Below are 25,738 nucleotides of genomic sequence, written 5' to 3'. Positions count from 1 at the left end.
TGCTGTGGGACGGCAGGCCTGCCGGTAACCATGGCAACGGAGCGAGAAGCCGAGGATGCTGCGCACCGAGCCCGGTGCCCCCCGGGCTGCAGGTCAGTGGGTTTGGGTCACAGCCCCCCCTCATCACCGCTAATTGCACCCCAGCGGCGGGGGCTGCTCGGGGGCTCGCAACCGGCACCGGTGTCGGTCCCGGTCCGGTTTATCCAGCACCGGGTAATTATCCCCCACCCGGGTAATTATCATCGCCAATGAAGGTGAGCACCGCGTGCGGCCCCGGCCAGCAGCCCCTGCCCGGGGGGGGGTGGGGAGGCCCCGGGGGGCTACCTGGGGCTGAGGGCAGCAAAGGGGAGAAAAGGAAAAAAAATCCACAAAGAAATCCCACGCATCCAAAAAAGCAAAAAACAAAACAAGACAAATCCACAGATGAAACCGCTCGAATCCACAAAAAAATTTAAACAGAAATGGAAAAAAAAAAAAAAAAAAAAAAAAAAGAGAATCACAAAAGCCGGAAATTCACAAAAATACCCGAACAGAAATACACAAAAAATTAAACAGAAATTAAAAAGACAACCAATGCAAAAAAACAACCCCAGAATTAAAACAAGCAAAAGCAAAAAAACCAAACAAAAATCTCCCCCCAAAAAAACCATTCATCTGTGCTGTCCATCAAAAAAATTCATCAGAAAAGTAAAACCCATTCCCACGCTCCGTGTCCCTCTCCCTGTCCCTCCCGCCTGTCCCGAGCCCCTCCGGGATTTCCGGGCAAACCGGGCCATTTGCAGCCTTTGGGCACCGCGCAGCCCCGGACTCCCCGGGACCGATCCGGCACCGGCTGCGCCGCTCCCAGCCCCAAACTCCCCCGGACCGGCTCCGCTCCCTCCCGAACCCTTTCTGGATTTCGAGGAGGGTTGGGGCTCCTCCTCCTCCTCTCACCGGAGGGGCGGGGGTCACCCCCATTTCTCCCGTTTCACCACCAAAAAGCAGCGGTTCGGCCCAGGGTTGGGGTTTGGGTCACGCCCGGCACTGACCCGGACATTTTCCCCCTGTTCTGCAGGTTCCCGGATCCCAGCGGTGCCGCCCGCCCCCGCCCTGACCCGGAGTCGGCCCGCGGCACCAAAGAGGTGAAATGGGCTGGAAATGCCCCAAACCTGGAGCGGGGCTGGGGGCGATGACAGCGGGGGCTCCCCCAAAACCTGTAACGGGCCTGAGGGAGCAGGGGGAGGGGAACGATCCTGCGGGGGTCCCCGGCACTGACCGCCCCCCGGGGGGACATGGGGAGGCCTTACATCCCAGCACGGAGCCCACACACACACACACACCGAGTGCGGGGGGTCTCCCGGTACCCGCCGGGCCTTCCCCCCGGCCCGGGCCGCTCCCGGTACCCGCCGAGCCGCATCCGGTACCTGCCGGGCCCTCCCCCCGGTCCAGGCCGCTCCCGGTAGCCGCCGGGCCGCTCCCGGTACCCGCCGGGCCGCACCCGGTACCCGCCAGACCGCACCCGGTTCCTGCCGGGCCCTCGCCCCGGTCCAGGCCGCACCCGGTACCTGCCGCCCCGCCGCTCCCAGCGCCGCTCCCCGGGCCGCTGGCAAGGCCCCTGCGAGGTCCCCGGGGCTACCGCCGAGCCTGCCTGACACCGAGCTGAGGCGGGCAGCGCGGGCGGGCGGTGCGGCAGCGCAGCGGGCAGCCCCAGGGCGGCAGGGGCCTGGCGGCAGCGCGCAGGCGCAGTGCGGGCGGTGAAGCCGGGCAGGGGCGCATGGGCCGGGGTGAACGGACCGAGGGGCGCGGCGGGGCGGGGCATGGCGGGGCGGGGCATGGCGGGGCGGGGGCTGGCGGGGCGGGGCATGGCGGGGCGGGGCATGGCGGGGCGGGGCATGGCGGGGCGGGGGCTGGCGGGGCGGGGGCTGGCGGGGCGGGGCATGGCGGGGCGGGGCATGGCGGGCATGGGTCCCACGGGTCCCATCCGCCGGGAGGTGGGGCTGAGCTTGGCTGGGAGGAAGAGGAAGCGGGACGGGGAGCCGCTGGTAAGTGCTCCGGGAGCGTCTACGGCCTAGGCGTGGGTCGCCCTGTGGATCGGGCCCGTTCCCCTGCCCCCCAGCACCCCCTGACCCACCTTTCCCCCTGCCCAGCAGCCGCCAGATGCCCAGGAGGAAGGAGGTACCGGCCCTGGTCCGTTTGTGCCTGCAGAGCCTGGCCCGGCACATGCAGAGCCTGTGGGTGAAGGACTACAGTGAGAATTACTTGGACGAGTATGAATTCCGCTTCGTTATGGGCCCTTTCAACGACCTGGGTGAGCTGCGGGGTGTCGGGGGGGACGGGGGAGCAGCCCCTGGGCTCTCCCCTCAACCCCCTCGGTTGTTCCCGTAGCTGGTAACTTGGTCCAGGAGCTGATCCGGTTGCTGGGTGAGAGCCGGCGGCTGAGCCGGGCAGCTCTGCACCTCCTGCTGCTGCCCCACCTGCAGGAGCTGAGCCTCCAGCCCTGCCCCGGCCTGGCCAGCAATGCCATCGGGCACCTCATTGTCCTGCGGTGCAAGGTCAGGGGGTCCTGAGAGGGTGGGCAGTACAAGCCCCCCTCTGTAGGGGGGAGTGGGGCTGGTTGGATGGGGCTGGAGGTGACCCCTCTCTGTGGGGCTGGGTGAGTGGGGCTGGGGGCACCCACTCACCGCGGGTGGGTGCAGAGGGGTGTCAGCGTCCCCGCCCCGAGTCCCCCCCACTGAGGGCTCTCCCCGTGCTCTCTGCAGAACCTGAGCTCCCTGGACCTGCGTGGCTGCAGCCGTCTCTCCCCGGGGGTGCTGGTGGACCTGGCGGAGGGGCTGCCCGGGCTGCGGTGCCTGGGGCTGGCTGAGACCCAGACCAACACCCGGGTGCTCTCGGCCCTGGGCTCCTGCTGCCGGCGCCTGCAGGAGCTGGATATCTCCTGCTGCAAGAAGGTGTCCCCAGTCGCCCTGTGGCACCTGGCCTACGACCCCCTGGAGAGGACCCTCTGCTGCCCCGCGCTCCGTGTGCTGCTGGCCCGTGGGCTGGAGCCCCAGCGTGAGATGGTGACAGCGCTGGCGTTCCTGCTGCTGGCCCTGCCCAGCCTGCAGTTCCTGGCCCACGGCGCCGTGCCCGACGCCCTGCGCCTGCTCCACGAGCGGCAGCTGAGCGGCACGGGGCAGCCCGAGGGCTTCCCCTCCCTGGAGGAGCTGTCCCGGGAGCGGGGGGCTGTCCCGGGGGTCTCCCGGCTCACCCTGCCCCTGCGGCGGCTGGAGGAGGTGGAGGAGCCCGCCCTGGGCGCCGTCCTGGCCGTCTGTCCCCAAGCTGAGGAGGCCGGGGTGTGGCTGGGGGACATCCCGGGGCCGGCGAGTGCCCCGGAGCTGCCGCGTTGGTGCCGCCTGTCCCGGCTGTCCCTGGGCTGCAGGGGGCGGCGGGGCCGGGCGCTGGCGGAGGTTCTGCCGCTGATCCGGAGCCTGGGCCCCCGCCTCCAGTCCCTGGCCCTGCACGGCTTCTGCTGCCGCCAGGAGCTGACCCTGCCCGCCCTGCTGGGCAGCTGCCCGGGGCTCCGGACCTTCAGTGCCGAGCTGCTCGCCCCCCCCGACGCCTCCCCTGACGGCGAGACCCCCGCCGAGCCCCCCCGCTGGGACACCCACCTGCTGCCCCGTGGCTTCCCCCAGCTCCGCAGCTTCTCCCTCACCATGGACGGCACCTTCCCGGCCCGGTCCGGCCCGGTGCTGTGTGCCACGCTGGCCTCGGTGCTGTGCCGGGCCCCCCACCTGCGGACGCTGCGCCTGCTCGGTGTCCCCTTCCCCCTGGGCTCCGTGTTCCGTTCGGTGCTGGCGGAGCCGGGGCCGCCCCTGCTGGAGCTGCGGGAGCTCTCGCTGGCCCAGAGCTGCGTCTGCAGCGGGACGGTGTGGCTACTGCTGGCCTCCGAGGGCCACCTGCGCCGGCTGGACCTGTCCCACTGCCGGGACATCCACCGGCGGGACTACGACAGCTTCCTGCGGGCGGTGCGGGAGCAGCGCTTGGACCTGGACATCTCCTGGGAGTAGCCCGGGGCTCTTTAATAAAGATTCGTACCGCGGGCGGTACCGTCTGCCCCATCCCGTCGGTGCCGGCCCTGCCGCCCCCCTGCCCGCAGCCCGCGGGGTGTCTGTCACTGCTGAGGACCCCGGCCCAGCCCCGTCAGCCTCTCCGACTCCTCCCAGAGCTTGCGGGCCAGTCCGGCGTCGCGGGCGGCGGGCGAGGGCAGCACCAGCCCGCAGTCGCTGCCGAAATACTTCCCGGTGATGCCGGCGGTCTCCTCCGCGATGGCGCAGTACAGAGTGCTGGCAGAGCCCTGCTCCGCAGACTGCGGGACACAGCGGGTGAGGAGGGGGCCCGGCCGCCCCCTGCCCCGCCAGGGTGGGCTTTGCACCCCCGCTCACCTTGATGAAGGGGCGGACGAGGCCGAAGAGCGCCCGCATGGCGCAGCCGTAGTGCCGCATGATGCCGGTGCTCACCACGCCGGGGCTCAGCGCGTTGACCGTCACCCCTGCCCAACCGCGGCGTCAGCACCCCCGCGGGGACCCCCTTCCCACAGCCCCCCTCCCCACAGCCCCCCAGAGCGGGCCTCAGCACCGGGGACGCAGCCCTGGCCGGGGCTCTCCCACCCGCGGGGGGTCCTGAGGGGCTTCTCCCAAGGCTGAGACCACCCCAGCCCCATCGTGCAGCCCCGGCGGGGGGGGTGTGGGTTGTGGAGCAGCAGGGCCTGGCTCAGCAGGGTGCAGCCGGGCGTTGTAGGGCATGGTGTGATACTGCGGGCATCATATGGCATCATAAATGGAACGTGTCCAGAGCCACTGAAATGCTCAGAGGGCTGAGCACCTCCCTGGGTAGCCAGGCTGAGGGATTGGGGCTGTTCAGCCTGGAGAAGTGTTGGGGCACTCCCAGGGGCACTCAGAGCAACCTTCCAATATCTGAAGGGGCTACAAGAAAGCTGGGGGAGGGCTTTGGGCACGGGGGGGTAGGGAGAGGACAAGGGAAATGGGTTAAAACTTGAAGAGGGGAGACTGAGGTTGGGTATTAGGAAGAAATTCTTTGGGGTGAGAGTGCTGAGCCCCAGGTTGCCCCTAGAAGCTGTGGCTGCCCCATCCCTGGCAGTGTTGAAGGTTGGATGGGGCTTGGAGCACCCTGGGCTGTGGGAGGTGTCCCTGACCATGGCAGGGGGTTGGGAATGGGTGATTTTTCCAGTCCCTTCCAACCCACTCTATGATTCTGTGTGGCACCACACGGCACGGCACACCCCCAGGGTGCAGCCGGGTGTTGCGTGGCACGGCGTGGCTCAGAGGGGCATTTTGTGTCCCACCTGTGCCCTGCAGGCGCTGTGCCAGCTCTGCGGTGAAGAGCAGGTTCATCAGCTTGGTGCTGCTGTAGGCAGAGTCCCCCCCGCTGAGCTGCCGCTGCCCGGTCAGGTACCGCGGGTCGGCGGTACCAACGCTGTGCCGGAAGGAGGAGACGTTGACGATGCGAGAGGGAGCCGAGGACTTCAGGAGGTCTGTGGGGAGCAGGGGGTGAGCAGGGACCAGCTCCCCCAAGGCTTTGCAAACCCTGGGGTCACTCACTCTGAATGATTTATCTTAGACATAAAGCGTTAACCACCATCAAATCTTAGGCCTCTACCTATTTCAAAAGTGTCTTTGAGTTTTTACAGTATGCAAGCAATTAAAAATCACTTGAAAGGCTCAAAATTTTATAGCCACCCCGCAGAACTACTTAAAATCTTCAGACACAAGGCATTTTAGTCAAAACCATTCTAGAAAAACCATCCCAAGAGATGGCAGAAGCCAAGATGTGTTCAAGTCTGACCTAACTGCTCTGACCGTGGCCAGGTCTTTTGTGGCACTCTGTTGTGGTCCTACAGAATGCCCTGAGACCCAGCTGGAGACCCAGCCGTATGTGACAATGAAACAAAGGCTCCCTAACACGCAGCCCCCCGCAGCCCCCGCACTCACCCAGCAGCAGGTTGGTGAGCAGGAACGGCCCCAGGTAGTTGGTGGTGAAGGTTTCCTCCAGCCCCTCCGGCGTGATGGTGAAGGGCAGCCCTGGAAGAGGGGATCAGGTGGGGGTGGAACCCGGTGGCACCGCGGTAGCCGCACCCCCGGCCCGGTTCATACCGGTGACGGCAGCGTTGTTGACCAGCAGGTCCAGGCGCTTCTCCTCCCGCAGCAGGTCCCGGGTGAAGGCACGCACCGAGGCCAGCGAGCTGGTGTCCAGCAGCCGCAGCACCACGGCCGGGTTGCCGGTGGCTGCCCGGATCTCCTCCACCGCCGCCTGGCCCCGCTCTCGGCTCCGGCAGGCCAGGATGGTGCGGGCGTTCCTGCGGGCCAGCTCCAGGGCCACGCACTTACCGATCCCTGCAGCACACCGAGCCGGCACCGGCTGCTCCACACCCGGTCCCACAGGAGGGTCCCTGGGGGGTCCGTGCGACCGTCCCCAGGGTCCCAGCGTGGGGTAGAGCAACGGAGGGAACCCCATCCCGGGCAGCTCGGTTGTTGTCAAAGCCCATCACCAAACCCAGGGTGCTCTGGCGCAGTGTGATGGCCTTGGCTGCTGCTGGTCATTGACCCGGCAGGGACAGAGTCCGGGCACGGCGCTGCCGGGAGCCCGGAGGACACCGTCTGGCCAGGACCGCTGGCTTGGGATGGGCTGTGAGCACCTGGTGGTCACCCGTGGGCAGGGGATACCACCAAAGCAGGGGCTGGCAGCTGGGGAAGGACCTGTGTCCCCGGTAGGCCACCCCGTTGCACCATGCCCTCCTGCCATCACACACACGTGTCCCCAGCCCTTTCTCCATCCCTGGGACCTGCCACTTCCCCTTGCTCTGGCACAAAAGAAGGGGGACAAGGTGCCACGGCAGGTAGGACCTGCAGCCAGAGGGCCCTGCACCCTCAGCCCCACTCCGACCCCCTCCATGTCCTGTGCCACCGGTCCCCGCTCACCGCTGTTGGCTCCGGTGACAATGACAGTCTTGCCGGTCAGGTCAGTGGGACACTGGCGGGGGTCCCAGGCGCGCCTCTTCCTGGCCCAGAGGAGCAGCCCCAGGAGCAGCGTCAGCAGGAACCATCCCGGGTGGCTGCAGACGCCCGGCAGCTCCATGGCTGGGGCCGGGAGAGCAGCTCAGGACCTTTGCCCAGCGCTGGCACGGCGGGGCCCCGACTGCTCCCCGAGCCCTGGGGTGCGCGGCAGGAAAAGTCTCGGAGGGAGCCCGGCTGGGCGCACACCCAGGGAGGGGCAGCGGGGGCGGGAGGCTGAGCCACGCGTCCCGCCCGCCACCCCGCGGCCCCTCGCCCACACCAGACCCAGACGCACCCAGGCCCTTCCCGGGGTGCCCACCGGGCAGCCACAAGGTCCCCACCCGGGGACACACGTCGGTGAGCAGGGACCTGCCCGGGGAGGGGGCAGCCCCAGTGAGGGGTCCCCGGGGTCGCGCTGCCCTCGGAGCACGGAGGAAGCTGCGGGGGCTCCTGACATTTCCCCACAAAATCTCTTTAATTCCCTAATTAAATCTCTTTAATAGGTGACAGGGATGAGTTGCGAGCTCGGACACGTCCCGTGGGGTGAGGTGCTTCAGGGCCTGCTGGTCACCTTCCCCAGCCTGTCCTCCTCCTCCCCCGCAGCTCTGTGAATGCTGGGGAGCCAGGAGGAGGAGGAGGGTGGGGAGGAAGGTGGCCTGTTCGGTGCCAGCCCCCCCGGACCCCCGCCCTCTCCCACGCCTTTCCCACCGCCGCCAGGAGGGTGCAGCCGGGCCAGGTACCGGAGCCACGGGGCAGCCCAGCGAGGCCGGGAGCTCGGACCCAAAATAGAACTTCGGTTTTTCACCCGGCCCCGTGTTCTTCTCCAAAGGCCACGCTCGCGGCTGCCACACCGGGACACGGAGCCGCCAGCATCGTGGGGAGGGGCCGGGGGGGAATCCTAGCACGGCACTGGGAGGGACCCGCCCGGCGGCGGTGGGAGAGGGCGGGGAGCCGGGGGTCCGGCACCTACCCGGGGGTCCGGAGCCACCTTCAGCGCTCGCCATCGCCCGTGAGCTGCCAGGCTGCCATGGCGGGGAGGGGCACGACGGGGGGAATGGGTCTCAGGGACCTCCCGGATCCTCCAGCCCCTTCCTCCTCCTCCTCCTCCTCCTCCTGGCTGTACCCAGGGATGTGAGTTTCCCTCCCGGAGGTCCCACCGGGGCCCCGCCGGAGCAGGCGTCTCGGGGGCTGAAGAGACCCCCGGGAGGGCGGCTGGAGCCCCTGAGGCTGCCGTGACCCCCCCAACTCCTGTGCCCAGCCGCGACATGTGACACCCGGCGGCTCGGCCCCGCCGCCCGGGTCCAGCACCTCCACCCGGGGCCGGATCCAGCGCTGGGGGTCCGATCTGGGGACTCCCGGGATAGAGGGGGACCCCTTCGGCTGCCCCCCCTTGCTGGGCGGGGGCTGGCGGCGGCTGGAGGGGGGCGGCAGCGGCGGCCGGGGACTGAGGACTCCGGCTATGCCGCTCCCCTCCGCGGCCCCGTCCCCCGGCTGCTGGGGGGGCTTGGCGGGGCGGGGAGGCGGGGGTCGAGCTGGTCGAGGCGGCGGGGGCCGGGGGGCGGTGGGCGCCCGCTCCGGCAGCGGCTCCGGGGGGGGCGTCAGCGGGAGGATGGCAGCGGGGACCTGGCCGGAACACGGGGGCTGCGCAGGGGGGGCTTCGGCATCGGCCGCCGTGGGTGGGTGCTGCATTCCGGAGACCTGCCCGGGGGGGGCAAAGGGGGACCCGGTGTGAGGCAGCCCCAGAGAACAAAACAGAGCCCTCCCGCCCACCTCCGCACAGACCCCTCGCTCCCCTGGTGGGGCTCTGGGCCCTGCCAGGGGCTACTGGAACCCCCCCGGTAGGGGCTCCGGGGTCGTCCCCCGGCTCCAGAGCTCATCCCGTCCCTAGGAGGGTCCCTGGGGTTGGTGGGGGTGTGTCTGTCTCACCTCTGCCGGGGACAGACAGAGGTGCATGAGGGGGACGAAGCCCTGAGCCCAGGAGTCCGCGGCGGGGGGGTCGGGTTCCTTGTCCTCCTGCCAGACCCCCCCGGGCTCGGTGTCACCTTCGTCCCGCGCTGGGAAGCGCATCTGGGCCATCAACAGGAGGGTCTCCCGCGCCCACCCCAGCGTGGCGGGGACGACCTGGGGGACAGCAGGGTGAGCCCCCCACCCGCTCCGCGGTGACAACAGGGCTGGGGCGAGGAGGCTGAGCCCCCCTCGGTCTCACCCGCCCCTCGGTAGCCCCCTCCAGACCTGCTGCTGGGCGCTGGCCCTGGCACACCCCTCCATCACCCGGTCCAGCAGCTCGGCCACGATGTCCCCCACGTCCCCATCCCCCCGCTCGGTGCCCAGCAGCCGGGCCCATTCTGCCTCGGGGCGGCGGGGGGCGGTGGGGTGGGCGGTGGGGGCGGGGGGTGGCCGGGAGCGCTCCACGCGGGGCCTGGAGGCCGCTCGCTCCCGGGGGGTCGGTCTCTGCGGGGACAGGTGAGACCCTCAGTGCGGGGGGGCACCCCAGTGCATCCCAGTACACACCAATGTGCTCCAGTACACCCTAGTGCATCCCAATACACACCAATACACTCCGGCATGTCCCAATACACCCCAATACATCCCGGCATGCCCCAGTACAACCCACCACAGCACGCCCCAGTACAGGCCACTGCACTCCAGTACACCCCAGTACACTCCAGCATGTCCCAGTATACTCTATTGCACCCTACCACAACGCCCCGGTACAGCCCAGCACAGTCTAGTACTCCCCAAAACATCCCAGTACAACCCCGTACAGCCCAATATGGCCCAATACAATCCAGTACAGCCCAGCACGCCCCAATACAGCTCACCACAACACCCCAGTACAACCACTACAGCCCAGTACACTCCAGTACCAGGCAGTACACCCCAACACAACCCAACAAAGCCCCCAGAACACCCCAATCCAGCCCAGTTCCTCCACCCCCACCTCAGCCATCCCACCCACTGGGCAGGACGCGTCCCGGTTTCCACGGCAACGCTCCCCGCCCTTTCCCGGAGCGTCGCCGCGTAGTGACGCCATCAGCGCGCGCCGCTGCCCGCGGCCTCATCGCCGCCGCGACGCCGTTTCCATGGCTACGGCGGGCACCGAGTGAGCTGGGTTGGGGTCCCGGGGATGAAACCGGGGGTCTTGGGGGCTCAGGAAAGGTCTTAGGAGGTGAAAATGGGCCCGAGATGAAGGGAAAGGGGGTCCGGGGACGCTCCAGGGCTGCACATTCGTGCGCGTCCGGAGCCCTGGAGCATCCCCGGCCCCCCCTGAGCCCCCCGGCCCCGGATCCCCCCCTAGGATGTACCGCAAGGAGAAGAGTCTCCCGCTGAAGAGCAGCAGCGCGGCTTTGTACAACAACTTGAGCGTTCTGAGGGCTCCCGGTCGGGGCTTGGCTTGCTTCAGCACTGTCCATGGCCCCAGCTTGAACCTGGTCAGTGTGGCCGAGGATGGGTCGGGGTTCTCCCAGCGGCAGCTGCAGGCCAAGGAAGGGGGGATGGCCGTCAGCAGCCCCCTCCTCACCCAGGTAAAGGGCTGGGGGGGAGTGGGGAAATGCCGGGAGGGATGAAGGAGAATGCGGTGCCTTGAGAATGGGGGAGGGGGAAGGATCCCCTTAAGATGGGAAGGAGGCACCGAAGAGGGGAAGGAGCCCCTCAAGGAGGAAAGGAGCCCCCTAAGAATGGAAGGAAACTCCCAAAGAAGGAAGGAGCCTCCTGAGATGGGAGGAAGCCCCCCAAGAAGAGAAGGAGCCCCTTAAGGGAATAAGGACCCCCCTGAGAAGGTCTGTGGGACCTCTGGGAGTTCACCAAGGATACCAGGAACCCACCTCTGGTGCTGGGAACCAAGAACCCGAGTGTCTGTGGGCTGAGCTGCTTTTCTCTGCAGGCTGCCTGGTGTGTGCTGCCCTCCCGGGTCCTGCTGGTGCTGACCTCCCAGAGAGGGATCCAGGTGAGGTCTGGAACTCAAATGAGGGCACACCTGGGGTGATGAACTGGGGACAGCTGTGGGGAGAGCTCACTCTCTCCTGGAGGTCTCCTTGAGCCTGAAGTCACAAGAGGAGCTTCCCCACCCTCTTGGGGCTCACCCCATTGCCATCTCTCTCCAGATGTACGAGGCTGATGGCTCCACCATGGTTTATTGGCATGCGCTGGACGTCACGGAGCACCCTCCAGGTACATCCCACGGTGGGGGCCCCCCAGCTCTCCCTTCCCTGGAGCTGTGTGATCCTGGGGGTGCAGCCCAGTTCCTCCTGGCCTGGAGACCCCCGGCACCGAGTCAGGACAGTGCTGCACAGAAGGGTCTGGACAAGTCACAGTGTCACCCTCGCTCCTGCCTGCTGGCTCTCCGGGGGGTCCAGGGGGGCTGGGAGGGGGGCTGAGGAGGTGTCCTGGCTGCCGGGAGCTGTGGTGGAGTTGTGAGCAGGTCCTGGTGTCCCCTCAGCACACTCTGTGTTTGCCCGAGGGATCGCGGCAGCCGGCGAGCGCTTCATCTGCGTGGGTGAGTGTGGGGTGGGGGCATCCCTGGGGCCCAGGGGTGGGCTGAGCCCCCGGGATGCCATCCCCCTTCACCCCCCCCCTCCACAGGGACATCCTCCGGGTTGGTGCTGGTGTTTGACATCCCCCCCAAAGGGACCAACGTGACTGTGAGCGAGGTGCTGGACCGGCACCACGACGCCATCACCGACATCGCGGCGGAGCTGGGCCAGGCACCGGTAGGTGCTGGGGGGCAGAGCTGCCCCCTCCGTGGCACAGCACCAAGGGGGGAGGGGGAAGCAAAAGTCTCAAGAGCTGAAGGGTGGTGGTGTTGGTCCAGGAGCAAATGGGCCAAGCTGGTGACCGTGCCCCCGCACCCCCCTCCTGGGCTCTGCACCCTGAGTGCAGCTTTTTTGGGGCACAAAACCCTCCTGCCTGGTGTGGAGCAGCTGCCAGGCCCTCCCTGACCCCCCTGGTGCCCCGCAGGAGGGAGCTGGTGACCTGGTGACAGCTGATGATGCTGGCAGCCTCTGTGTCTGGAGCAGTGGGGAGGAATTTGCTCTGCTCTGCAAAATCCCAGCCCTGGGGTAAGCCTGGGGTGGGGGTTGGCTGGGGCAGGGGGTCCCTCATAGGGGTGTCAGACACCCCCACACCGTGGTGTCTGTCCCCGCAGCTGCTCCTGCTCCTCAGTGAGGCTGTGGCAGGGGGTGGTGGCTGCTGGCTATGGGGATGGGCAGATCCGGCTCTTCGAGGCGGCCACCGGTGTCCTGCACGTGGCCATCAGCGCCCACGCCCGATGGATCTATGCCCTGGACCTGGCACCACAAACAGGGAAGGTACAGCCGGGCCCCCCTGCCCCCCCCCCCAAAAAACCACCCCAACATTCCCACCCCACATCTCCCTCTCCAGCTGCTCTCTGGTGCTGAGGATTCCTTTGTCCACGTCTGGAAACTCAGCAGGAACCCAGACAAGGATGACATCGAGGTGAGTGGCCACCTATTGGTGGGGACATCACAGCCACCGATGTCCCCACCACCTTCTTGCACCCAAAAGACCATTTTTTTGGCGACCTGGGACGTGCCTTGGTTGCCCAGTCATGGTGGCTTGTCCCTAACTTGTCACCAACCCTCGCCACCAGATCCAGCACTGCCACTCCGAGTGTGTCACTGACACCCAGGTGTGTGGTGCTCGGTTTTGTGACCCCCAAGGGAATTCCTTTGCTGTCACTGGCTACGACCTGAGCGAGATCTTCCGCTACAGCCGAGCACCGTGAGGAGGGGTGGAGGGAGGGGGGGTTGGGACAGAGACACCCCCCAAATTCTGCTCAGTGGGGGTGCGGGGTGGGGGATGTGTCCCCTGGCCAGGTGTGCAGGGACACAGATGTGCTGGGAACAGCTGCCAGCATCTGCCCACCCCCCACCCCAACTCCGTGCAGCCCCCAGGGATCTGCTCAGCCTCCAGTTCCACTACCAGGGCCTTGGGGTCACAAGGTGTGGGGCGGGGGCAGCCCCACTGCTGTGGGGTGAGCTCAGCCTGGGGTGGGATTTGGGGGGGGGGTTTTCACAGTTGCAGCCTGTTGTTCCTGCCTGCAGCCCCCCCATGCTGCCCAGCCCCACACTATGGGGCACTGACCCCATCGTGTCCCTCCCACCCAAACAAACCCCACCTAAGGTTGGGGGTCCAACCCCATCACTTTACTCCCCCCCCATGTGTTGTCCCCCACCCAACTGTGGGTCAGGACCCCCAACCCCCCTCTTGCCTATCCTCCCCCCATGTGCTCTGTACTCCCCACTCATGATAAATGCACCTGAATATGCCCCCCCACATCACTCCTTCCTGCAGGGGGCTGAATTGGGGGGGTGGGTGATGGGGGGGCCCACGGCAGAGTCCAGCCCATTACAAAAGGTTTTATTAAAGGTTAAAACAGCTGATGCTGAGAGGTGTGGGCAGCCCCACTCACTGTGCTGGGGGGCCCGAGGGGGGCTGGTTTGTGAGGCAGGGGGGGTGTTAAAAAAGTGTAAAAATGGTTGTGCAGTTCAGACTGGGGACCCTGGAATCCCCCGGGCTGGGGACAGTGGCCCCTGTGGGGACATGGCCAAGGCACAGAGATGAGCTGGGTGGGGGGCAGGCTGCCCTTGCCTCCCCCCTCCCCAAGCAGGAGCAGTTCCTGCAGCCACACAAGCACCCAGGGACCCCCACAACACACCCCCACCCCACTCACAGCTTGGCCCCCCCATCTCCATCAGGGGGGTAAATACAGCACCAGAGAGCCCTTCCCGGGGGGAGACCCCGGCACGGGGTGGGGGAGCCCCTGGGAGGGGGAGGGGGCCAGCAGAGCCCCCCCACACCCTGCCCACCCCCAGCCCCACAATACTGCTTGGTCAGAGGTAGCACCAGCGTTGGCTGGGGAGGGGGGGGGGCCCTGCCAGCATGGCACGGCTTGGCATGGCAGTGCCAGAGCTTGGCATGGCTCGGCACGGTTCTGCATGGCTGTGCCACGGCTGGCACGGCAGTGCCACAGCTCGGCATGGCATGGCTGTGCCATGGCTCAGCACAGCTCGGCACGGCACGGCACAGCCACGCCATAGCTTGGCATGGCACAGCTCAGCTCGGCTCGGCATGGCTGTGCCAGGGCTCAGCAGGGCCAGTCCCACCGCCGCGCTGGGGCGAGGCATGGTGGGCAGGATGAGCAGTGGCCCCACCTGTAAACAGCTGGGCAAGGGTCCTGGGGGGCTGCCGAGCCCCCCGCCCGCCCAGCTCAGGCCATGGGTGGTGTGGGGCGCCAGAAGCACCAGCGGCGCCGGGGGTGCTGCTTGCGCTGCAGCTGCTCCTCGCGCTCCCGCTCCTTCTGGCAGCGCAGGTACAGATCCTCCTCCTTCAGGTACCACACCGGGGGCCAGCGGTGACGCTCGAAGTGCGCCCGGTTCTCTGCGGGGACGCCGCGCATCCAGGTCCTGGCCCTGCCTCCCGCTACTGGCCCTGGACCCCTCATCCCGTGCCCTGATCCCTGCCCAGACCCCCCGATGCTGCATCCCAATCCTCACTGTCACCCCCCCCCTCCCAGTTTCTGCCCCAGCCCCCCCCCAGGCCCTGTCCTGACCCATGATCCTTACCCTCACCCGCAAATCCAGGACCCTGATCCCTGTCCTGCACCCCAGTCCCACATCCCAGCCCCCAACCCCCACCCCAACCCCCCCCCATCCCTGTCCTGGCTCCCTGGACCCCACATCCCAATCCCTTTCCCAATCCCACACCCCACATCCCTGCCCCAGTCCCACTCCCCCAGTCCCGTACCTGGAGACATGAACTTCATCTCCCGGGGGAAGCGGCGGCAGACACGGTTGTAGTTGGTGCAGATGTAGTGCAGGCACCACGCTGCCAGCTGCCGGGCGTTGTGCAGCTGCGGGCAGAGCTGTGAGCGCGGCACGGCAGGGGCTGCACCCCCCGATCCCCCTGGCAATCCCCCCATACCTGTGTCATCTCCAGGTAGATGATGACCTGCTCATCGATCTCCACCCGCTGCACGAAGGCGCGCAGCAGCTCGTCCACCGCGTATTGCTCTGGGGGGGGGGACGGGGTCAGCACCGGGGGGGGCCGCAGGCTCCGGGGAGCTGCCCCCCCAGGGCAGAGCCGGGCCCCTCCCCCAGCTCTGACATCGAAGAGACGCCGGGGGCACATCGATCCTCGTCCCCGTGTCACAGCAGCGGGGTGCGGGGGTCTCACCGGTCAGCGCCTGCAGGCGGGGCAGGCAGAGGCGGTTGGTGAGGATGAGGAGCTCCATGGCGTCCAGGTCAGGTGTGGGGGTGAAGACCCCGGTGTAGAGGAAGTCGAGGACGGCGCGGAGGCAGGAGCAGCTGGTGCCGGGCAAGGAGACCTGCGGGGCGGAGGGGTGAGGGGGCACCCCCACATGGACCCCATCTGCGCCCCTGGTTTTCCCCGCGGCAGAAGGGCCACCAGGACTCGTGTGTGCTGGGGGGGTCCGAGCCAGCCCCCAGAACTGGCACTGCCATGGGACACACATCCCAGGAGAGCCACCAAGGACACCCCTGTCCCCCTCACCTCGTCAGCAAAGCTCTCCCGGAAAGCCCCCCGGAACATGGCCATCATCCAGTCACAGCCAGCCACCAGCAGTGGCTTGTGGGCCGGCACCGCCCCGTCATCCACCCGGAAAACCACATCTGGGGCAGAGAGGGGACAGCGAGGGGACAGCCTCAGTGTGGGACGGAAGCCCTTGGCCACCACAGCCCCAGGGACAGGGGACCCTCAGCAGCCCCTGCCATGAGGTCAGGAGACCCCCAGCTCCTCCCACCTGGAAAGGACGTGGCTCCAGGACCCCAGACCCTGGGCGGAGGGAGGGGGATGGGGGTCACCGGGAGCCCCAGACCCACGGAGGGCAGCCCCTGGCCCTCCCTCTGCCCCCCACCACAGGCAGGGGCCCCCCATACCTGCGAAGACCCCCTTCCCCAGGCACTCCTTGATGCGGTTGGCACGGCGGACGTGGAAGGCCTTGGTGATCTCCTGGTTCATGAAACTCTCCTTGTTGAGCACGTTGGCCACCATCATGCGCAGGTCGAAGACCTCCAGCAGCTCGGCGATGGTGGCCACCTGCAGCAGGTCACCGCGGGCCTGGTCCAGCCGCCCGGTGTAGAGATATTCCAGCACGGCACGGAACGGCTCGGCCTGCACCCGCCCGTCCATCCTCACCACCGCCATCCGCCTCTCCCGCCCGGACACCGGCTCCGCCACCACCTCCCACCGCAGGCTGAGGAACCCGCGGCCCCAGGACGACAGGTCGTGGCCACCGTCGTCACCGCCGGCCCCCGGCGCCGGCCGCAGGGCGTCCTCGCTCTGGGAAGTCCGCAGCGGGGTCTGTGCCCCCTCGGCCAGGACCCCCCGCTCCCCCTCCAGGCTCCGGGTGCGGGCGGCCGGCTCCTTGCCTCCTCCCCCCGGCTCCTTCAGCGTGAAGAGGTCGTAGAACTTGGAGCAGGAGGTGGCCAGGTAGACACGGTGGGCGAAGACCCGCTGGCCACCCTGCAGCTGGAAGAGGACATCGGCGCAGAGCGGGGTCTGGAAGAGGGCGGTGGGACCCCAGGCACGGCTGGCAGGGGGGTCGGGGACCTGGATGACGGGCGGGGGGGGCTTGGGGGGCAGGAAGGGGGCTTGGAGAAGCGGCCGCTGCATCTTCTTCAGGTGGGACTTCCAGAACTGGAGGTGCCTGCGGGAGATGAGGGCAGCGCGGATGGCGTTGTCAAAGACGTCCTTGATGCCAAACTGGGCCACCACGCTGGTCTCATAGTAGGGCACGCCCAGCTCCTTGGCCACCTCATGGCCCCGCTCGGGGGGCAGGATGTCGGTGGGTTTGATGGGCCTGGAGGGGACAGAGCAGGGGACACGTCACCGTGGGGCAGAGGGTCCCGATCCCCCCCCCCAGCACAGAACCTCACTTGGCCAAGGGGCGCCGGGCCCGGTTGACGGCCTCCAGGTCAGCATAGCGCAGGTCAAGCTGGCAGCCCACCAGCACGATGGGAGTGCGGGGACAGAAGTGCTTGATCTCGGGGTACCACATGGTCTTCACGTGCCGTAGGGAGTTGGGGTTGGCCAGCGAGAAGCAGAGCACCACCACGTCTGACCTGCACCGGGAGGAGGGGGTGAGGGTGGCCCTGCCCCCGGCGATACCCCCTGGGCTTGGGGATCGGCACCGGGGTCCCCATTGCTGCCCAGGGAGCCCCCCACCCCCACAGGGCCCTGCTCCACATCCCAGCCCTGGTGCTGCCAGGGGCTCAGGGCAGCCCACCCGGGCAGGTGACATGGGTGACAGGGGTGACATGGGTGACAGGGGTGACAAGGACACCGCCAGCAGCACCCAGGTCCCCGCAGCCGTTGGGGCCACAGGAGGGGCCAGGAGGGGACACATGGCCCCAGTCCTGGTTTGTTTTTAGTCTGGGACCTGGTTTGTTTTTATCGGTGCCGGGACGTGACCAGGAGGCGCCTCTGGAGCCGAGCCCATGCCAGGGACCAAGATAGAAGCCACCGGCCGCCTCCCGTGGGCCCCCAGCCAGCACCAGAGCCACTGCTCACCCCTGGGTGACACCAGGACCCAGTGAAAGTCCCCCACCTCCCAGCCACAGGTGCCCCCCACCACGGGGCCAGGGGGGCCTGGGCAGTGCAGAGGGGAGATAGAGACGAGCCGGGGCAGTGTGGCGGGCGATAAGGACCAGGACGTGCCCGTGGCCACGGGAAGGGGGTGTGTACAGACCGGGGGGGGGCCGGGGGACTGCTGACCGCGCGGACGGGGCCTGGGACATCTCCTGCTGCCAGGCACCACTCAGGGAGAGGTCCTGACACCCCACCCAGCCCCCCAAAACCATCCCCCTCCCCAAACCTGCAGCCTCGGGGGTGGGTGGTGCTGTCTGTACCCTCCCCCCAGAGGTCCCTTCCCGGGGTGGGGGGCTGCGGGGGTGCACCCAAAAGCGGCCCCTGGCTGGGGGTGGGGGAACTCTGGGGTGCCAGGGCTGCTCTCTGGGTGCTGGCAGGAGCCTCAGGGGGCTCTTCGGCTCCGTGTCCCCCGGGGTGGGCAGGGCTGGTGGGTCGGGGTGACTGGGGGTGGCGGGGGTCAGGGCAGCAGCGGTGAGGTTTGGGGTGCTGGTGGCAGGTCGAGGTGCGGGGTTCAGGGTGCGGGGCTCGGGGTGCCGGTGTCGCGGGTGGTCCCACCTGCCGTAGGCGAAGCGCCGGTCCTTGTGGTGGTCCCCGAAAGTGTCCCAGAGGCGCAGGGAGACGCTGACCTCGTCCACCACATCCCGGGAGCGCTCCAGCACCTGCCGGGACAGGGGAAGCCGCCGTCACGCCCCCCGCCCCGGGCCCCCAGACACCCCCTCCCGCCGCCCCACCTCGGTGCCCCCCACCTCCTGGCAGACGCGGTACTGGTCGATGGCCCAGACGGTGGGGACGTGCGTGGCCAGGAGCTGGTACTGGCTGAGGGTGGCGTTGCAGGCGCGGGCGCAGATCAGCCGCGTCTTGCCCACCGCGTTGTCGCCCACCACCACGCACTTGATGGTCTCGACGTTGGGGCGCTCGTAGTCCACGTCCAGGTCCATGGGCACTGGGGGGACACACCGGGGGGGGGGCCAGGGGACGCCCAGTTTTGGGGGGGGGGGGACGGGACGGGGACAGCGGCCCCGACCCCGCTCAGCACCGCCCCCCGCCCATCCCGCCGCCGCCGCCGCCGCCGCCGCCCGGGCCCGTTACCGCGCGTGCCCCGCCCCGCCGCGCCGCCAATCAGCGCCCGCCCCCCCGCCCCGTCGGCCCCGCCCCGCGGGAGCTTCGGCCAATCACGGGGCGCCGCTTCCCTCTCCTCCCCTCCCCCCTGCCCGCGCTCGCCCCGCCCATCCCCTCCCCGCCCCACGCGCGCGGACAAAGGAGCGCCGGCAGGGGGCGCTCCGCACGCGTGACGTGCCCCGCCCCGCGAGCTCCGGACAGGACACGCCCACCCGGGGCGGGGGACAGGGGGGCAGCGGGGACACCAGTGAGAGTGGGGACTGAGGGGCAGGAGGGACACCAGTGACACTGGTTGCACCAGTAAGACGCGAATAACAGCAGGGACAGCAGGGATACCAGAGGCACCAGTTACACCCGTGACACCGGGGACACTGGTTACACCGGTGGCAGCGGTGACACCCGCGACATCAGTGGCAGCAGCGACACCTGTGTGTGGCACCAGTATGACCAGCAGCAGAGGGCACAGCGGTGCCACGGCGCCCCAGCTCGGGCAGCAGTGACACCGGTGTCACCGCCGGTCCCCAGGGTGGGCTGGCCTCGGGGGCAGGGCGGTGGACCGGGACACCCCCGGTGCCGGTTCTCCCGGTTCTTCCGGTGCCGGCTGTCGCGGTGCTGGCTTTCCTGGTTCTCTTTGTTGTTTTCGGTGCCGGCTGTCCCGACTGGTCCGGTGCTGGCTGTCCCGGTGCCAGTTCTCCCAGATGTCCCAGTTCTGCCGGTGCCGGCTGTCTCGTCTGCCATGGTGCCGGTTGTCCCGGTTGCCATGGTTCTGCCGCTGCCCCTTCTCCCGGTGTCGGCTGTCCTGGCTGTCCCGGTGCCGGTTCTCCCGGTTGCCCCTGTTCTCCCGGTGCCGGTTCTCCCGGTTCTGCCGGTGTCGCCTGTCCCGGTGGCTGCCGGTCCCGCCCCGCCCCGCCCGGTGCTGCCGGTCCCGCCCGTGGGCGGTGGGGCGGGAGGGATCCCGGGGGGGCGGGCGCAGGCGGCGGGCGCGGGATGGCGGCCCCGGGGCTGGAGCGGCACCGGCTGGCGCTGCTGGCGGCCCGGGAGGACGTGGGGAATCCCCGGGCCGGGACCAACTGGTGAGCGGCGGGACCCGGAACCGGGAGTGGGACTAAGAACCGGACGCGAGACCTGGGGACCGGGAACCAGGACTGGGAAACGGGACTGGGAACCGGAGACGGGAACTGGAGCTGGGGACGGAACAGGGACTGGGAAGCGGGTAACGGGCACCAGGGACGGGAAGTAGGAACAGACACCAGGACTGGAACCGGACAAGAACCGGGGATGGGAACTGGAAGTGGGAACCGGGAACAGGAACTGGGGACGGGACCGGGAACCAAGCACCGGGAATGGGAAGGAGGACTGGGACCGGGAGTTGCGACCGGGGACTGGTACTGAAACTGGAAACCGGGAGTGGGAACCGGCGACAGGGATGGGACAGAGAACAGGAACCAGGCACCGGGCACAAGTACCAAGACCCGGTACCGGGCCAGGGGGTCTCCTGGGTGCACCAGTCCTCCGGTTGGGACGTGGGTGCGGGAGGGGGGGCCGCGTCGGGCCCCACCCGATGAGTCGCGCTGGGAAACCGGTGCCCGGTACCACCCAATCGCCCTGGGGCTGGGAGCGGCGACACCGCCTTGAGCACCGGTAGCGCCCCTGGTGTGACCCCCCGGGGCCCTGCCGGCGCCGGGGGTGGAACCGCTTCCCCCAAACCGCCCCCCCCCCCCCCCCCGGGCAGGGGTCCCGGTGTGGGGGCAGTGTCGCGGTGGCACTTCCCGCAGCCCCATTGTCCCTAAGGCGGATGCTGCTGGTGGCACTTCCATGAATTCAGTTGACCCCCCCGACCCCCCTGTGTCCCGTCCCGTCCCCCCTAGGGCTGTGTTTGCCTACGAGAAGCACCATGACCTCAAGCTCCTGGACTCGGGAGGTAAAAGGGGTGGTGGGGTGTTATGGGGGGCAGGGGTCCCACTGCTCCCCCCACACCCCCCTGATCCCCTTATGCCCCCCCAGCTGGGGGTCCGGATGAGCTGGGGGGCAAATTCTCCCCCACCAGTATCATGTACGGGTTGTGCCGCATCCCAGACCCTAGCACTGGCCTTCCCCGTGTTGTCCTCATCCACTGGGTAAGTGGTTGTTTTTTGGGGGGGTGGGGAGGGTCTTTCAGGGTGGGGGGGACACACAGGGACATGTAATGATGTCCCCTTTGTGGCAGGTGGGGGAGAAGGTTCCAGAATCCCAACGCCTCCAATGTGCTGGGCATATGCCGGTCATCAGGGAGTTTTTCAGGGTGAGGGTTTTTTTTGGGGGGGCATGGCACCCAGCCCCCCTTTTTCTCTGAGCCCCCCCCCCCGACCTTTGCTTGCTGCGCATTCCTGCCTCTGCTGACTCAGGCCACGCCGTTCCCAGTTCCCAGCCTTGGCCAATGATCCCGGGGTTGTGGTTGGGCTCCCTGCCCCCCACCCCCGCCGCCATCACCCACACGCACACACACACACACACACGATCCTGCCTTTGCTTGTTGCCCCCCCCCCCCCCGCTTAAAAATTCCTATTTCTGGCTGTGGGTTCACATCTGGAGCCGGGGAATGGCGCCAGGATTCCCTGGGGAGGCTGGGAATCCAGTCCCGGAGAGGTCCCGGGGGAGTGGAGAGGAGGGGCCTCTGGGTGCTTGGTGATGCTGGAGGGGGCTGTGTGTGACACTGTCCCTGTCTGGGTGGCAGGAGGCCAGCGTGGTGCTGAGCGCGCACCGCCCCGAGGAGGTGACACAGGAGGGGCTGAGCAGGACGCTGGCACAGTTGGCTCCCACCGCAGCCCCTCCCGCCAGGAGGGGAACCCTCCCCGATGCCCAGGAGCTGGTGGTGAGTTGGGGGAGTGATAGGCGGGATGAGGGTGGCTCACCTACCCTGCCCGCTGCCCTCCTGGGAGTCCCAGTTTGGGGTGGGCGGGGGTCGTGCCCTGAGCCGTTCGGTGCTCACCCCCTCAGGGCACAAACTACCGCAAGACCAACCCGGCGCTGGAGATCCGCCGGACCCAGCGGGATTCCTTCTGGGCACAGGCCGAGGTGAGGGGGGGGCAAGGGGAGCTTGGAGGCATCCCCCGGGGCTCCCACGGTATCCCCGGGACTGGGGGCACGGCGGTTGGGACGGGGCGCGGTGGCCCGGCGCGGGTTTTGGTGTCGAGGCTGCTGGAGTCCCGGTGCCGGTGGCAGTGCTGCTCCGTGGGGGAGTCCCGGTGTCGTTCTGTGAGGTCCTGGTGGCACTGCCAGTCCATGGGGTCCCGGTGCTGGTGGCACTGAGTGGGGGCCCTGGTCCCGCTGCTGGTCCGTGGGGGGTCCCGTTCCTGATGACGATGCCGGTCCGTGGGGTCCCAGTGGCAGCTGTGGGGATCCCGCTGCCGGTGGCGATGCCGGTTTGTGAGGGTCCCGGTGCTGGTCTGTGGGAGTCCTGGTGCCGGTCCATGGAGTTCCGTGTGCCGGTGCCTGTCCGTGGGGTCTCGGTGGCGGTTACATGGGGTCCCGGTACTGGTTCACGGGGTCCCGGTGGCGCTCCGCGGGTGTCCCGGTGGCAGTCCTTAGCAGTGTCGGTGCCGGTCCGTGCGGGTGCCGGTGCCAAGGTGTGTTCCGGTGCCAGCGGGAGGAGGAGCAGCGGAAGGAGCAGGAGCGGCAGCGGGAGCTGGAGCGGGCCCGGCGGTGGGAGCGGGAGCGGCGGGAGGAGGAGCGGCGGGGAGCGGCGGAGCGGGAGCGGCGGCTGCAGGAGAAGGAGCGGATGATCGAGGAGCAGCGGTGAGTGCCGCGGGACACCCTGGGACACCCCCCGGGACAATGCCCCGGCACAATCCCCCGGGACATCCCCGGTTCTGCACGTCTCCGTCTTGGAGACCCCTGCGCAGGGTCTGGAGGCTCCTGCATCCCATGGCTGCTTCCCCTCCGCGCCCCCCATGTCCCCTGTGCCCCCCATGTTCCCCCATGCCCCAGCACCCCCTGTGCTCCCCACATCCCGCCACACCCCCTTATGACTGCCCCTGCCCCCCCCCCAATGTCGCCCGCGCATCCCCAACACACTCCCCCCCCCCCCCCCCGCAGGAAGGAGCAGGCACGGCTGGAGGCGGAGGAGAGGAGGAAGGAGAAGGAGCGATGGGTGAGTGTGGGCCTGGGGGGCTTCGGGGGGGTCCGGGGATGGGTGTGGGTGCCACACTGTGCCCCCCCCAGGAGCAGCAGCAGCGGGCGAGCACGAGGAGGCCATGCGGGAGCGCGGCGGTCGGCACAGTCAGTCCATCGAGAAGGGCAGCTGTGAGTGAGGGGGGCTCTGCTGGGGGGGACATCTGGCACTGACCGTGACACCGTGTGACCCCATGGCAGTGCCGTGCTGCTGCTGTGGGCAGTGCCGTGGTGCCACATGTGCCCTGCCCACAGGAGGCAGCTGTCCTGGTGTCGCCCAGCGTTCACGAGAACCCACGGGATTTTTTCCGTCAGCGGGGAGCGCTCAGGGTCCACCTCAGGCCCACCACCACCCTACCCCACCCCCCTTGGCACCAGGCCCCGGTAGGTGACAATGCCACCTCTGGGGACAACAGGCGGTGGGGGGGCGGGTTGCTGTCCCCCGGGCGGCAGGCAGGGATGGGTGCTGACCCTGTCGCCATGCCCCCCAGGTGCCCGTCGGCCGTCTTCTGCGGTACCCAACGCAGCCTGACTGAGTCAGCCTTCATCTTCCGCCAGCCGGACCCCCCCGCCCTCACCTGGACCCCCCCCAGCCCGGGGCCTTCAGGGCTGAACCCCCCCCCCAGCCCCCGGAAACCCCAACCTCCCCTCCCTGCCAGCCCCGTGGGGAGGGGAACCCCTCCTGGTGCTCCCATCAGCCCCCATGGAGAAACAGACCCCCTCCCTATGCCCCCACTGGGACCCCTCCCCAGCCCCACGGGGACAAAGACCCTCCCTAGCCCCACAGGGACAGGACCCCCCCCATGCCACCAGCCCCATAGAGAAAGCCCCCCTGGCTCCCTGTACCACCTTGGGGCCCCCCAGCCCTGGGGGTGCAGGGGCAGGGCCCCCCTCCCACCATTCCCGGTCCAGGGCCTCTGCCCTCCCCCAGATCCCCCCCCGTTGGGGTCCCCTGGCAGCCTTTTGGGGGGTAGAGCACCTACCCCCCCTGCAGCACTCCTGGGCTGGGGCCCCCCCCACAGCCCCCTGATGCAGTCCCCCCCTGGGCACCGAGGAGCCCAAGCCTCTGCCTCCCCCCCAGCCCCCCCCCGGGATGAGGACAGGCCCCCCCCTGGACACCTTCCCCAGCCCCCCCCTCATGGGGGTCTCCAGAGCTGCCAGTGGAGCCGGGTGAGGGGGGTCCCGAGTCCCCGGGGAGGGTCTCCCATGCCTGGGCTAGTGCCTGTCCCAACGCCTGGAGCTGGAACCCCCCCCATGCAGCCCCAGCCCCCCCCAGGGAGCAGGACACCCCCCCAGGGGCAACTCGGGGCACAATGGCATTGGGGGGGCAGGGGAGCTGGCCAGACCCCTGGGAGCAGGACCCCTCCCCGAGGCAGGTATGCCATCGGCTGGGGGGGGGGCTTAGGGAGGGGGCTCGGTGGGTCTGAGGTGGGGGAGAATGGTTTTGGGGGCTGGGGGGCTGCGGTTGGGGGGGGGGCTGGTTCCAGAGTTTGGGGGTCGGGGGTGGGGTCGGGGGGGCTCAGGGGGTGGGGGGTGGGGACAGGGCAGCGGCAATGGGGCTGAGGAGGGGTCCTCAGGGCGAGGGTGGGCATGCGCTGGAGGTCGTGGGGACCCCCTCAGCCTCCCTCCCCATTTTACAGGGGGACGAGTCCAGTGACGACATCGTCCTGCCGCAGGCCCCTGCACAAAGGCTCACCAGGTACTGCCCCCCCAGACCCCTACCCCCCCACCCACGGTAGGGGGGCAGCCGGGGGGGGGAGGGGGGGGGGGGCGGCTCTGTTACTTCCCCAAATCCCCCCATCCCTTGCAACCCCCACCTCTCTACCCCCCTGTCATCCCTCCCTGTATCCCATGACCCCCCCTGCCCCATAGCCCCCCTCCGTACCCCTCATCTACCCGCCCATACCCCCTCTTCCCCTGCATGGACCCCCCCGGCCGGGCTCAGCCCCCGACCCCCGCTCTCCCCCGCAGGCTTCGCGCTGCTGCTGCCCAAGGGCCGCCCCCCTCCCACCGAGGACCAGGACCACTCCCCCCCACGCCGTGTAGCCACGGGGGGTCAACCCATGGCACCCAGTTCTGTGTCCCCACCACGACCGCATCCCCCTCCCCACGACCCCCCCCAGCACAGCCCCCCTGCCTTCACTTCCAGCCCCCCTCTCCCCCCCATATATGCAACCTAATAAGCAGCTTTGGGAGGGAGCCAGTGCCCCCCCCCCCCCCTCTGGTGGTGACACAGGGCAGGGGGGACATGGAGACCCACTCCCCAGGGAGGCCAGGCCGGTAGAGGGACCCCCTTACACTACCCCCAGCCCCCCCAAGCACACAGCAGCTGTTAAATAAATTTTAATGCATATTAATGAGGTGGCAGCTTTGGGGCCCCCACCCGGGGGGGGAAGGGGTGGGCCAGGACTAGTCCCTGCCAGGGAGTGCTGCCCCCCCCCCCGGGAGCGGTGGGGGCAACCCCCAGAGTTAGAGGTGAGGGAAAGCAGAGTTGGGGGGGAGTCCCTGCACCCCCCCCAGGGTTAGACCTGCACCCACCGTACAGGGGCGTTTGCCCTGAGCTCCCACCCAGAGGGGGGCAGCAGCCCCCAGTACCCACTATAGGGGGGAGGAACAGCCTCTCCCCCAAAAATTTTTGGGGGGGTTTAGCCCTGAGCCCACCCTGCAGTGGTGGCACACCCGCCCTCCCCTCCTTCCCCCCCCACCCGCCCAGGGTGTTAGAAATTCCAGTTTCTTTCCCGTAAAAGAAGCTGGGAGTCCCCTTCCCCCGGCCCCGAGCAAGACCCCCCTCGGTATCTTCCCCTCCTCATCCATCA

General features: G+C 68.5%; 7 protein-coding genes across 11 annotated transcripts in view; 3 read left to right on the top strand and 4 right to left on the bottom strand.

The window, feature by feature from the left end:
* The window catches only part of DCTN1 (dynactin subunit 1), a 33,349-nt gene extending 31,652 nt beyond the window's left edge, over positions 1-1,697 (bottom strand). The window contains exon 1 of one of the 2 annotated variants that reach the window (XM_071753049.1): positions 1,545-1,697. The gene's annotated coding sequence lies outside the window, so the exon portion shown is untranslated. The remainder of the gene's footprint in view (positions 1-1,544) is intronic. The other variant, XM_071753047.1, reaches the window with a different exon arrangement.
* LOC139800281 (uncharacterized) lies at positions 751-4,060 on the top strand. The gene is made up of 4 exons (XM_071753063.1): positions 751-1,121; positions 2,127-2,287; positions 2,365-2,531; positions 2,739-4,060. Exons 2-4 carry the CDS (start codon positions 2,137-2,139, stop codon positions 4,023-4,025), a joined length of 1,605 nt encoding a protein of 534 aa, XP_071609164.1. The 5' UTR covers positions 751-1,121; positions 2,127-2,136; the 3' UTR covers positions 4,026-4,060.
* Positions 4,012-7,230, bottom strand: LOC139800285 (retinol dehydrogenase 13-like). Of its 2 annotated transcripts, none has more exons than XM_071753070.1 (6): positions 6,954-7,230; positions 6,129-6,368; positions 5,967-6,056; positions 5,321-5,590; positions 4,401-4,507; positions 4,012-4,324 (listed from the first exon to the last, which is right to left on the bottom strand). In XM_071753070.1, exons 1-6 carry the CDS (start codon positions 7,108-7,110, stop codon positions 4,130-4,132), a joined length of 1,059 nt encoding a protein of 352 aa, XP_071609171.1. In that variant the 5' UTR covers positions 7,111-7,230; the 3' UTR covers positions 4,012-4,129. The 2 variants fall into 2 exon arrangements, with proteins under 2 accessions (XP_071609171.1, XP_071609172.1); XM_071753071.1 differs by having other exon boundaries at positions 5,321-5,509.
* Positions 7,231-7,484: 254 nt separating this feature from the next.
* C10H2orf81 (chromosome 10 C2orf81 homolog) lies at positions 7,485-10,062 on the bottom strand. Of its 2 annotated transcripts, XM_071753066.1 has the most exons (4): positions 9,970-10,062; positions 9,261-9,479; positions 8,955-9,149; positions 7,485-8,726 (listed from the first exon to the last, which is right to left on the bottom strand). In XM_071753066.1, exons 1-4 carry the CDS (start codon positions 10,060-10,062, stop codon positions 8,019-8,021), a joined length of 1,215 nt encoding a protein of 404 aa, XP_071609167.1. In that variant the 3' UTR covers positions 7,485-8,018. The 2 variants fall into 2 exon arrangements, with proteins under 2 accessions (XP_071609167.1, XP_071609168.1); XM_071753067.1 differs by lacking the exon at positions 8,955-9,149.
* WDR54 (WD repeat domain 54) lies at positions 10,051-13,435 on the top strand. Of its 2 annotated transcripts, none has more exons than XM_071753072.1 (10): positions 10,051-10,131; positions 10,327-10,552; positions 10,912-10,974; positions 11,132-11,198; positions 11,467-11,523; positions 11,610-11,737; positions 11,985-12,085; positions 12,172-12,334; positions 12,408-12,482; positions 12,637-13,435. In XM_071753072.1, exons 1-10 carry the CDS (start codon positions 10,112-10,114, stop codon positions 12,769-12,771), a joined length of 1,035 nt encoding a protein of 344 aa, XP_071609173.1. In that variant the 5' UTR covers positions 10,051-10,111; the 3' UTR covers positions 12,772-13,435. The 2 variants fall into 2 exon arrangements, with proteins under 2 accessions (XP_071609173.1, XP_071609175.1); XM_071753074.1 differs by having other exon boundaries at positions 10,099-10,197.
* LOC139800279 (rho-related BTB domain-containing protein 2-like) lies at positions 13,391-18,736 on the bottom strand. Its single transcript, XM_071753053.1, has 9 exons — positions 18,401-18,736; positions 18,210-18,313; positions 16,943-17,128; positions 15,944-16,866; positions 15,558-15,676; positions 15,222-15,372; positions 14,970-15,058; positions 14,793-14,898; positions 13,391-14,426 (listed from the first exon to the last, which is right to left on the bottom strand). Exons 1-9 carry the CDS (start codon positions 18,590-18,592, stop codon positions 14,257-14,259), a joined length of 2,040 nt encoding a protein of 679 aa, XP_071609154.1. The 5' UTR covers positions 18,593-18,736; the 3' UTR covers positions 13,391-14,256.
* Positions 18,737-19,684: 948 nt separating this feature from the next.
* On the top strand, positions 19,685-25,279 carry LOC139800277 (drebrin-like). Its single transcript, XM_071753051.1, is given in 13 exon segments — positions 19,685-19,846; positions 20,642-20,694; positions 20,778-20,890; positions 20,980-21,054; positions 21,487-21,624; positions 21,750-21,827; positions 22,396-22,547; positions 22,848-22,902; positions 23,178-23,304; positions 23,413-24,036; positions 24,039-24,298; positions 24,563-24,621; positions 24,894-25,279. Coding segments are annotated over 13 exon segments (2,133 nt in total). The 5' UTR covers positions 19,685-19,760; the 3' UTR covers positions 25,207-25,279.
* Positions 25,280-25,738: the final 459 nt, after the last annotated feature.

This window comes from Heliangelus exortis, chromosome 10, assembly GCF_036169615.1.
Source record: "Heliangelus exortis chromosome 10, bHelExo1.hap1, whole genome shotgun sequence".
NCBI classification, from domain to species: Eukaryota; Metazoa; Chordata; class Aves; order Apodiformes; family Trochilidae; genus Heliangelus; species Heliangelus exortis.
The sequence above is the reverse complement of the archived record's forward strand: the minus strand, read 5'-3'. Positions and strand labels throughout refer to the sequence as shown.

What these genes read in the sequence shown, in the direction of transcription:
- LOC139800281 (XM_071753063.1), top strand. Translation starts at nt 2,137, where the DNA reads ATGCCCAGGAGGAAGGAGGTACCGGCCCTGGTCCGTTTGTGCCTGCAG. An exon ending in GGGCCCTTTCAACGACCTGG is followed by an intron (nt 2,288 to 2,364) that starts GTGAGCTGCGGG and finishes TTGTTCCCGTAG; the next exon opens with CTGGTAACTTGGTCCAGGAG. An exon ending in TCATTGTCCTGCGGTGCAAG is followed by an intron (nt 2,532 to 2,738) that starts GTCAGGGGGTCC and finishes TGCTCTCTGCAG; the next exon opens with AACCTGAGCTCCCTGGACCT.
- LOC139800285 (XM_071753070.1), bottom strand. Translation starts at nt 7,110, where the DNA reads ATGGAGCTGCCGGGCGTCTGCAGCCACCCGGGATGGTTCCTGCTGACG. An exon ending in TGTCACCGGAGCCAACAGCG is followed by an intron (nt 6,369 to 6,953) that starts GTGAGCGGGGAC and finishes GGTGTGCTGCAG; the next exon opens with GGATCGGTAAGTGCGTGGCC. An exon ending in TCGTCCGCCCCTTCATCAAG is followed by an intron (nt 4,325 to 4,400) that starts GTGAGCGGGGGT and finishes TGTGTCCCGCAG; the next exon opens with TCTGCGGAGCAGGGCTCTGC.
- C10H2orf81 (XM_071753066.1), bottom strand. Translation starts at nt 10,062, where the DNA reads ATGGCGTCACTACGCGGCGACGCTCCGGGAAAGGGCGGGGAGCGTTGC. An exon ending in CAGTGGGTGGGATGGCTGAG is followed by an intron (nt 9,480 to 9,969) that starts GTGGGGGTGGAG and finishes CTGTCCCCGCAG; the next exon opens with AGACCGACCCCCCGGGAGCG. An exon ending in GGGCCAGCGCCCAGCAGCAG is followed by an intron (nt 9,150 to 9,260) that starts GTCTGGAGGGGG and finishes GCTGTCCCCCAG; the next exon opens with GTCGTCCCCGCCACGCTGGG.
- WDR54 (XM_071753072.1), top strand. Translation starts at nt 10,112, where the DNA reads ATGGCTACGGCGGGCACCGA. An exon ending in CCTCCCAGAGAGGGATCCAG is followed by an intron (nt 10,975 to 11,131) that starts GTGAGGTCTGGA and finishes ATCTCTCTCCAG; the next exon opens with ATGTACGAGGCTGATGGCTC. An exon ending in TGCAAAATCCCAGCCCTGGG is followed by an intron (nt 12,086 to 12,171) that starts GTAAGCCTGGGG and finishes CTGTCCCCGCAG; the next exon opens with CTGCTCCTGCTCCTCAGTGA.
- LOC139800279 (XM_071753053.1), bottom strand. Translation starts at nt 18,592, where the DNA reads ATGGACCTGGACGTGGACTACGAGCGCCCCAACGTCGAGACCATCAAG. An exon ending in GGGGAAGGGGGTCTTCGCAG is followed by an intron (nt 15,677 to 15,943) that starts GTATGGGGGGCC and finishes TCTCTGCCCCAG; the next exon opens with ATGTGGTTTTCCGGGTGGAT. An exon ending in GATGAAGTTCATGTCTCCAG is followed by an intron (nt 14,427 to 14,792) that starts GTACGGGACTGG and finishes GCGTCCCCGCAG; the next exon opens with AGAACCGGGCGCACTTCGAG.